Source organism: Acyrthosiphon pisum, chromosome X (assembly GCF_005508785.2).
Source record: "Acyrthosiphon pisum isolate AL4f chromosome X, pea_aphid_22Mar2018_4r6ur, whole genome shotgun sequence".
NCBI lineage: Eukaryota > Metazoa > Arthropoda > Insecta > Hemiptera > Aphididae > Acyrthosiphon > Acyrthosiphon pisum.
In genome coordinates, this window is record NC_042493.1 from 39,271,455 (window position 1) to 39,283,018 (window position 11,564).

General features: G+C 28.2%; 1 protein-coding gene across 1 annotated transcript; it reads left to right on the top strand.

Annotated features, from left to right (window-relative positions):
• The first annotated feature begins 6,464 nt into the window (after nucleotides 1-6,464).
• LOC103311694 lies at nucleotides 6,465-7,635 on the top strand. The gene is made up of 4 exons (XM_008191387.1): nucleotides 6,465-6,540; nucleotides 7,101-7,135; nucleotides 7,227-7,423; nucleotides 7,509-7,635. The coding sequence occupies exons 1-4, from the start codon at nucleotides 6,465-6,467 to the stop codon at nucleotides 7,633-7,635; spliced, it is 435 nt and encodes a 144-aa protein (XP_008189609.1).
• Nucleotides 7,636-11,564: the final 3,929 nt, after the last annotated feature.

Genomic DNA, 11,564 nt, shown 5'->3' on the forward strand with positions numbered 1-11,564 from the left:
TAAGTTTGTTTTTAATCTGCTGTCTAGGTAGTGACCCCACTTCTGGTTCATCGAACTTGATTAGCCGACTCTTTTAGCAACTTCTTTACCTCCTACAGTTTGCCCTTTGTTTATTTGCATGAGATCTCCGATGGCACCGTTGACTATGCCGTCTTCGGTTAAAATGTTTGCTATTACCATATACTTGGCTGTTTCTTTTAAAACTAATATTAAAGGTAATCCCATAGTCTTTTGTCGTGGCAGTTTCTTGGCAGATTCAATATTCTGTCGTTTTTCGGATGTATCAATTGCTTCAGAAATAAAACCAACTTAATTCATAGAGCTAAGCACTCTTGTGTTCATTTCGTCAACTTCGTTGTTGGTAGTCCAGAGGTGCATTACTTGTGGTTGAAAAGTAACGTTTAACTGGGTTACGAGATTTTGGAAATATTTCACATCAGCTTCCTCCAACTTTCCACTGGCCAACTTTCTTAACATTATTGCAAATTGTTTGTCATATTTTTAGCGCATTATTTCAGTCAATTCGTAAAACTTGAATGTTTCCCAAATATATTTAATTGATAAGATTTCTACTGCACTTGGATATTTAGACAGTATTTCTTCAAAGCTGTTGTACAAAGGTGTTGACAATACCAGTGCTAATTGAAAGAAATTACCAAATACTATTATAATTATGTCACTGTTCAGTCCAAAAGCTCCTACAATATTAGTGGTCGGCCTCATTGACTACACCAACGTAATGGACACTTATAACTAGGGCCCGGATTTATATGCAAATGCATGTTCTTCTCCAATTCACCTAGAATAATTTTGATTATAAATGTCGACGTTTCGTAATGTGTAGATTCTATGGTTCAATTTTTTTTTTTGCATATTTTTGCATATTTGAATGAAAATGCATATTTATTGATAGTTGCATTAATGTTGCATATTCTACCATTCATAGAATTTATATTTTATTATAGACGGCTTACAAAGTTTATTATATACACCTAACAATTACTATACCTAACACCTACATCTTACAATATACTCCTATAAAAATTGCTGACAAGTACATTTTCTTTAATATCACTAGGAGTAATTATGAGTGGATATTAGGAGTAGGAGTAGGTATGAAAATAATTGTAGAAGGATAAACTTATCCGTTCTAGGCATGATTTGTTGATAATCAACTCATAATACTAAGGAGTAACGGTTGATGATATTTTAATTATGTCCTATTGATGGTATAGTAGGACCTACTGGTATAGCATAACTTTTATTAATCAATTTATTATATGACGGGACACAGGAATATATATACAATATATGGCACAATTTGAACCTATTCATCAATTATATGACGAAATTATAGCCCGTTCAACGCGTAATTTGCTTATAAGTAAGTAAAAACTTGTAAACAATACGTGTTACATAGTTAAAATGTTAAAAATTGACTTGAATACAAAAAAAACTAATAAAAAAATTATTATTGTAGATACGTCCAGTTATTTTAAAGTTTTATTACTCTATGTTTTAAACAGAGGAACCGTGATAGCAGATTGTTTTGAACCATCGTTCTTATCAACCGTTGATGTCACTACTATTTGTGCCTATTGTATTCAAGGTAGGCGCATTGAGCTTGCGCATACTTGAACCAAACTTTACAATTACACCATGTCGTTTATACATTTTATAACTATTTATAGTTATTTAACTATTTATATTATCATTTTATAACTTATTTACCATTTTATAAAACAATACAATATAGAAGCGAAACTCGATCAGCTGATTCGGTTTACGTTTACCTATGATCTGAAACTAGGAAACGAGCCCGTAAGGCGTAAACCAACATGATGTTAGATCTTTGTTTACCCGTCTTCGGAAAACGTTTACTGCCTCCATGGCGGGGTACGCGCGCGGGGTCAGTTCGTTTACCATTTCCTATTTCACGTATTATACCATGATTATCCCACTGCTGCATTTCGAACAAGGTGTATTGATACACCTTGATTTCGAAGTAATTCATATCTATTTTTAAAGCATGATTTCCAATATTTTGTTTATTTTTCCTAATATAATGAACATGCATGAACAATATAATATAATAATAGTACAAGAGGGGTATTAAATTAAGGTTAAGAAAAAAAAAATAATAGTATGACAAACAAATTCACGATTATCACAAATGTCAAGAGGGCAAGACAGGAGACATGTCGTGTATTTTAAATTTTGTACTTGACTCGTTTATAACTTGTTCTTATAACTTATAACTTGGTAAGATTCATAAGTAGTACACCTATTTGTATTTACTTATAAGTTATTGAAGTGGCATTTAAGATAGCATTCATCGATCAATTAAAGTCTTAATACGCATTTTCACAATGAATCCAATAGATCACAATGGTGGTGTTAAAAATGGTGTTCGGTAAGTTAATTTTACTAATATTACTACCTACTTACTAAATTATTACTTACCTATTAGTTATTAGATACTATTTAAAATGTAATATAGGTAATAACAATTTCAGTTTTGACCATTGGATTTTCTCAATAAAGAAATCAATACATGTATCTAGGTGCTTATGAACTTTTATAATTTTTTAAGTCACTAACGATACATTAATCTGTTTTTACAATATATTTACAATTATTCAATCCACAAGTCAATAATAATAATAAATAAATTATATTAGTTAGGTACATTAGGTACCATATTATGATTTTTTCGGCATAGGTTTGCATGCATTTTTTGATTAACAAAGGCATATTTTGTTAATATAATTAAATTCAAATCTGAACATTTTGTGTTTTTATTATGCAATAAACTAAACCTCAAAATACTTTTTAGTAGGTGCATTTAAAATTATACAGGTGTCTGCTATTTAATACCCTATAATATAGGTATTATACTACATAGGGTGGAGTCTCCACCTTAAGAATTTTTTTTAATTTAATTTATTCTATCTACGGTCATTGAAAAAAAATTGAAAATTGAACCATAAATACTTTATAAGTTCACTAATAATTGGTTTGAATTTAAAAATCTTAAGAACATTGAATGAAAAATTTGTATTAATATTTTAAAATTGCATGGCCACTGTAAAAATATTAATTTTTATTTTATTCAAAAATTAATTATTTATACCTATATAACTATGGTAAATAATACAAGCAATGGCGCGGCGAACTTAAAATTTTCCAGAGGCCAGTATCCCAAGTATTTATGCATAATAATGTATTAATATAATATTACTAATTATATTTCAAATTTTTATTGACTACATAATTGAGTATTATACACTTTGGTATCTTCTAATATAATATTATACTTGGCTCAGTACTAATTGATGTTTCACATACTTGGCTGGATGATGGAATATTCGAGCACATTGTTTTGACGTCAGTCTCATCTACAAGTTTTTTGATAATATGGTAAGAGGCCTTCACAGCTTACTGGAAACCCCATCCTAGCACAATACAAAATCCACTGAACTTACATAGTTTCTATTTCCTCACCCAAGACTGATATTGATCAACTGAGGCCTATTAAGAGTTCTGGTTATTTGTATACTACAATTATTCTTCAATGTTGTACATTTGACTAGCTTTGCTTATACTCATTGCTATATCAAAATGTATCATTAAGTAAATTAAATATTCAAAAAGTTATAGTGTTTGAGATATATCGAAAATATTTATCATCACTAAGAGCCTTTAATGATAATTTAATTTTAGAAGGTAAATATAAAAACCTTTTTGGAGTAGTCCTTAGAGTTTTTCCTTTAGTTGGTGCCATTTGAACAACCTTAAGAGGACATGATACCCGCATGTATTGTCTCCATCTTACAAGTGCGTAACATAGCAAATTATACGCAAGGCAGAAAACGTATAGCTCCGTTAGCTTAAAAATTAGAGTGAATTGACCTATAAAATCTAATGGTAAGATTATTATCAAGACAACCTCATGAGATTTTTTATTATATTTAAATTTTGAAGCGAGTTATGATTACTTTAAAATGCACAAAAAATTTACAATTTTAAAATACTCAAAGCTCGCTTAAAAATTAAAATATAATAAAAATCGTATGAGGTTGTCTAGATAATAATCTTACCTTTAGATTTTATAAGAGGTAAATTTACTGGCATGGCCATAGATGGGTTTTAAAAGAAATAGAGTTTCCTTCTCTATAAATTCTATACAATATGCAATGTAATTAAAAACAACTAAATATGTGGATTATACTAAATTTAACTTGCTTGATGGTACAGAAACAAACATACATTTATAATTCCAACACAAAATTCAGAAGCTAACATATTTTAATTCTTAACGATTTTGCCAAGCGATGAATGAAAAAGTGATATCAAAAATATTGAAAATATTTTTACAATGTTCTCAACCGTTGTTGTAATAATTGTTATCCCCAAGTTAATAAATTGATGTAGATGAATACAACAATAAACATAGTCTATAAATGTACTCCATTTTCAAATAAAATAAAAATGTTTGGCAATGCAGGGATATCCGATATACTGGCTATAGGGGGTGACTCCACCCTATAAGTAGGGACAAAGGGTAAGTCATTTATTTAATTCAATATTAGATTACAAACTTTAAATATTGATAACAAATTAAACCTTTTTTTATATTTTGAATTTTAAAATGTAATTTGTTAATAATTGTTTATTATTTGTTTATATTATTAGTTATTTGGTATGCAGTAATCAATTTTGTAAAGGTACAGCAAAACGTTTATCTGATGGCACAATTAAAGCCCAGATAGGGCATTCACATTTGGCAAACATCGCTGAAAATGAGATTGGTGATCTAATAAAACAATTTAGATCTACCTTAGTACAACGATCTGTCAATGAAACCACAAAATTAAAAGTCATATATGATGAGGAATCAATTAGGTAACCCCATTTATTTTAGTTCAAAAATGTGTATTATTGCTGCGATAAATAATCATTACATAGTTCAATAATAGGTACTTGTTAAACAAAAATAATAGAATCATTAAAAATAGATTGTTTAACCTAATTAATACTTAAAATGCATTGAAAAAAATCTCTAAAATTTTGTTTCAATTTAATTAAACTCAAATCAATACCGTAACTGCAAAATACACTAGGTAGGTATCTATATTATAATAGGCAATACACCAAATTCTATAAAGAGAGTTCTTTAAACATAGTTCTACAGTCTACACAATTATTTTGAATACATTATCAAGTTCTCAATACCTAGTGATAATGAGATGGGTCTTATAAAATCATAAAATAATTTATAACATTTTTTTATAAAACTGTTTTATATGTAAACATAGTCAATTTTACCTATTGATAATTTATGTATCACAAATTTTATTTAAAAAGTTATTTTTTTAATTATAATCTGTTTAAAAATAAATATTTTCAACAATAAATTATTTCAAGCTGTTTAAAATATAAATTACCTAATATGTTCTTTATTTGATCACTTGTCTAATGTATAATGCTATTATAGCTTTATTGGTTTAAGAGGTTGTTCCTCTAAACAATTGATTGCCAATGTAAGATACAAGTTACTTAAATGTTGTTATAATTATTATTATTAGTTATAACCTATACCTTATGTATATAAAACGTATACAAACATTAAAAACTATTTTTAGTTATTAAATAAAACAATCTACTAGGCTACATGTCTGGAAATGGGTGTTTCAAATTAAGTTGGTCTGAAAGTTCAAGGAAGTTTTTTAAGCTTAACTAATTGTACCATTAATATATTGGATGTTTGTGAACTCAACAATTTTAATTCTATAATTTCCTTAGGCCCAGATAGATTATCACTTTTTTGTTCTAAGGATATACTTATATATTATTTTTTGGAAATCGTATATTATATAATATAGTATACCTATACTGAAGTAGGTACAAATTACTATTTTAGATGTATTCGAGCTGCAGAACATTATTGTTGGCCTACTGCAGAAGCTTCAATGCGTCATGCTCGGAAAAAAGTTGTGCCTGCTTTACCAACAAGTATTAATGCATTAGCAGATTATCTTGAACAAAACCCCGAGCGTTACACTTGTTGTGAACAAGCATTTTACCAAGATCGAACCGTAGATAATGATGGTAAAAGTACAATTATATTTGGATGTTCATCACTTATCAGTGATGTTGTAAGTCAAGGAGGAAACGAAGTTCATGCTGATGCAACTTTTAAAGTTACACCAGCCATGCCACAGTCTCGACAACTTTTTATTGTGCACATAATTGTTCAAAACCATGTGAGTTGATAGAATGTTGACCATGTTAGAATTGATTTGTATTTTAACTTTATGTGGGGGAAATAAATATGAATAATTATAAAAATATTTAATTATTATTTCAGTCAATACCCATAATCTACGCATTGATGGAATCGAAGACGGAAGCAGCTTACAAAATGTAAAGCTTTATTTCCCTCCATAATACCTAATTGCGTGATGACAGATTTTGAGACAGCTTTGCAAAATGCATTTGCAACTACATTTACCCTGAAATTGTTGCACTTAGTTGCTGGTTTCATTATGTCCAGGTACTTAACAAATAATGTTTATTTGTATATATGTTTATGATTACCATTAGATTTCGAGAGTAGCAATTAATGTATTGATTTTACACTGTGTTTTTTTTTTCTGTATCAGAAGAGTGTTTCTAGTAGGGAAAATGCTGTTATCAATTTTGTAAGGTTTAACTATTGAAAATGTCACATACTTTTTGAAATAATCGGGGGAAAAAAATACAAATATTTATCGAAATTGTAATATTAAGTATAATATGGGTTACTTGGGTTGCCAAAAAGGTAGACTGTCTTTGCTTAGAATTGTTTTTTATTGTATAAATTATTTATTATTGAATTCAAATTTAACACTTCATCCATTTATATTGCCTACTTAATAACAATATACATTCAACTTTTAATGTACAGCAGATTACCTACTTTTCAACTTATAATTTATATATTGAAATGGAATAAAAGAGTAAACATTTTACTTCCATATATTATATTTGACATTTCTTCTAGATAAGGACTCCCCCTTTATAAAAATAAATCTAATATATATTGTTTAATACTCCAGGGCCAGTGTTATCATCTCCAATTAAAGATCAGCCGGTTAGCGTAAATTGGAGTGTAACCGATGATTGTAATACTGGCCCTAAAACTATTATTGTATACTTTCATGTTTTAATCTACCATTTTCTAGGCATTAATAAAAAATGTTAAGAGACTGGGTCTAGCACAATACGTGAAAGAAAATTTTCAAGCTCAGATCTGTTTGAAAATGTGCGCTGCTTTAGCATTATTGCCAGTAAATAAAATTGAAGAAGGTTTTAAATTAATACGCCGCCATGCCATAGATAATAATGTTAGATTTGCTACATTTTTTAACTATTATTCAAAGTATGTGAAATTACTTGGGGATATATTTTTTTTTTTTAAATATGTAATAATGTAATATTATAAAATCAACTAATTTTAATTTAAGCTATTGGCTACGAAACAGAGGAGCTGAAGTTTTTTCTGTAAATGGTTTACCTAGAAGGACCAACAATAATGTTGAATGCTTTCATTCCCAATTGAAGGACAAATTCCAAATCCTTCATCCTAATTAATGGACATTTTTAGGTAATTAATCACTATATTCTAAATTTATATAATCATATGGGTATTTGGTAAATTATTATAAAATATAGATGTACCCTGGTAAATATATTTTTATCAAAGCTAATTTAATATTTCTTACAGAACACTTGAAAAATTTGAGCTGCAAATACCATGTGACTGTAAGACAACTAGCACTAGGACAGAGAATATCTCGTGCTGTTAAAGTTAAATATTTACTAAACTCTGGAAGAATTTTAAAATCAACTCAACAATTGGACCTTGGGCATATTACAGTAAAAGAATTTTTACTACAATGCTCATATAGTGCAGAACGTTATACCTGTGAAGAAATGAACTGGCACATAAATGTAGAACAAGGTAACCCATTAGTAATAAAATTGAAACCAATTTTTATTAAAAAATTGATACATATTTTGAACTCAGGTGTAATAGAAGTGAACGAAGATGAAATTGCTGTAAGAGTCGAAGGTAATAATGGTTTTTTTTTAAATATACCTACTTATTAAATTTTGAACTTAATTAAATGTTTTTTTTTTTTAATTGTGTTTAAACAGATCATCAACAAGATAAACTGTAAACGTAGTACTTCCTAAAAACCCGGAGCCAGAAGAAGTGCATGAATGTAAGACACCTGAAAAAAATTATTTTCCATATGTTTGATACAATACTCTAACTTATATACTTTATTAGGGGATGAAAGGGATTTTTTTTATTCCCGAAGATTTGGAGTTGGTTAGGTGGCAGGAAGAATATGGAAATGATAAATATCCTGATAATATTTCTTATGTTCAAGTTGACCGAAATGTTCAAGTGAATCTTCATAATGAAGAAACAATTTGTGTTGTGTGCAGGGATGCTACTAGGTCTCATGCATCGGTACCTTGTGGACACAGAGTGCTGTGCATAGATTGCGCAGACCAACTACGTAATAATCGTTGTCCCATTTGTAATGGAGAGTCCACCGGTGTCATTCGCATTTGGCAATAGTTTTTTTCTTTTTACTTTATTAATTTTTGACTTAACATAGGTACCTTCAACTTTAAATGTATACTTAATAAATTGTGTTTTTGTATTTCATATTTTATTACAATTATTACCTAGTTTTAGAATTTATAATTATAGTTATAGTTGGTTTCAATATGACATACCTACTAAATAGGAAACAAACAATTAAAATAAACTATGTAACAGATTAAAAAAGTATCATTGAATATAGAGTTTATCAAAGAAGTGTTAAATTAAATACCGGGGTGAATAAACGGGGTGATTAGGGTCTTTGAGGGGAATCGGGTCAAAAACTTTTTTTTACGTATTATTGATTATAGAAAATTATGTATTTATCGTTATCAATTTTAGTCTTCACTGTTTAATAAACCGGAACATTTTCTGTACAATTTATATTGCACAAAATATTGCAACACTGGTTTTATCATTAATTGATAACATCAAAACTGTAATCAACTTTTTCACTATAAGCCAAATCCAAAAAACTCATCGTGGCTCTACACTTAAAACGTAAGTAAAAATATCAAATACATTTTATAATTATTATATGAGGTATCAATAGTGTAATTAAACAAATTTCGAATTCGTATTTGCAATATTTTTTTTATGCTAGCAAAAAAAAAAAATCATTTTTTCAATTTTAATGAGGTGATTAGGGTCTATACAATTTGTGCATATTTAAATGTACAAACAGAGCAATTCCACACCTTAATAGCATATACTAATGAAATAAATTACTAATTACAATTGTACATGCATACTACTTTTAAAATAATTTTTAATAGGTACAATTATGTGTGTTTTTAGTATAAATGGTAGTAAGAGGCATAGACATCACGACCAAAATGAAATTCAAGATGCTCTTACTATTATTGAACAAGGAAGTTCAATCAGATCTGCTGCAAAAAGTACAGGGATACCATATAGTGTTCTTCAAAGGTATAACAGAAAAAAACAAATAAATCAAGACTGAACCAAGGACTAATCAGGGTGTTGTTTATTTTTTAATTCATGTTTTTATTTTTAATTGGTTATTAATTTGTATTAAAGGTACCTAACCTAGTTGTTACACAGATAATGTTAATTTTTTATTTTTTTTGTTACTTACCTATCTATTCATTTTTATAGTTATAAAATATATATGATTCAAAAAGTTTATTTTAATTAGTATACTTTTTAATTAGAACCAGTAATAAAGTTACATCTATTCATAATATTAATGATGTATATATTTATTGTGTTACTCTCTATTGGCGCTAAAATAATAATATTTTTAAATTTTTTTTTTTATCCTGTTTGAAGTAAAACATTTTTAAAAACATATATGGTGACCCTATTCAACCCAGCTGTGGTATGGATAGATTTATAAGGCAAAATAAACAGGTGACCCTATTCACCCCCAAACAATATGAATAGGGTCAGATTTTTTAAAAAATATATATTAAAAACTACTTAAGTAAATGTGTTTTTTTACATTGAATACTATCAAGAGATATGTTACCTTTCATATAGAAAAAAAATTGAACTTTTTTTTAAAAAATTTACAGAGATATAACCTAAAAACCTCTGAAATTGACCCTAATCACCCCGTTTTACGGTATTAATTTTGTCAGTGATTTATAGATGCTGATGAATTAATTGTTTTATATCCTGATGTAACCGGCTTGCTTTTCTCTGAATAAGTCATGTGGAGTGGCTCATTATAAAGCCACTGTTGGTGTGAACTACATTTTGAGAGAAATTTGACTACTAAAATACTAAATACAGATAAAATGTTGTTTGATTCTTTTTTAAAACTTCAATAAATACTTTTAAATAATCTAATAACAGTGTTTAAAACTTCAATATCCCTAAATCAAATCCATCTTAAAAAAAAAAAAATTTAATGAATAAAACCATAATAGGTAGGTATAATATAATATTATACATAGGAAAAACTTATTTGCTACTTCATGCTACTTATTTGCAAGAAGACTCCCGACTCTGTGAGTACGTTTTAGAAGGGCCTAAACCGAAATGTTTGGGAACCTAAAAGTTCAATATTATCTTATGTGAACGCCATCTACAACTTATAAAGATTTATTGAACTTTAAAAACTGTTACAATATGTTTACATATGTTTGTTCAACTTAGGTAATTCCGTCAGCAGCATACAGCAGAGGCGTGCCCGAGATAAAAATGTAGGACAGGCCCGGTTATAATTGTTTTAATTTATATAGGTACACATTATTTTTTAGAAACTTTTTATAACATTTTTAAATTTAATTAGAAAAAATGATCATATAATATATCTTATATAACAAAATTTATTTCTCCTGTTTGACTTGTTAATAATATTTCAAAGATATTAAAAGTGAATACAAATGAAACAATAGTTTTTTAAAATTATAAGTACCTACTTACATAAAATATAATTATTTAGTGAATTGAAGTCATCGATTTTTCAATCCAAGGATATTGATACTTTGTACCATAAACTTTAAAAACTACGTTGTTTGTCACAAATTTGGCGACGTGGAAAATTAATAACCGGTTGAATAGGTTGTACATCACTATTTAAGCTAATATCAAGCACTTTTAAGCTAGAAGAAGTTGAAAACTCGTTAGAAGTCGAGGTAACATTTAATTTAAAAATGTTTAATTGAGGTTGACCTGTTGTACTATCATCATCATTCAATGTCCTTGTGGATTTCGGAATAGGTTTATAAAACTGGCTGTTCATTTTATTTTAATTTAATTAGTAGGTAGTCAAATTTTAAGCAGTTTTATAAAAGAAAAAATATATTTAGGTTATTCTAAATAGTGTACACAGACAAAACGATTATCTCGATCTGCTCTGTCACTCAGTATGGGTGCCAGTTAAAATCGCGAAAGTCAAAATCGCGAAAAAAAAACAGCGAAAATAAAAATC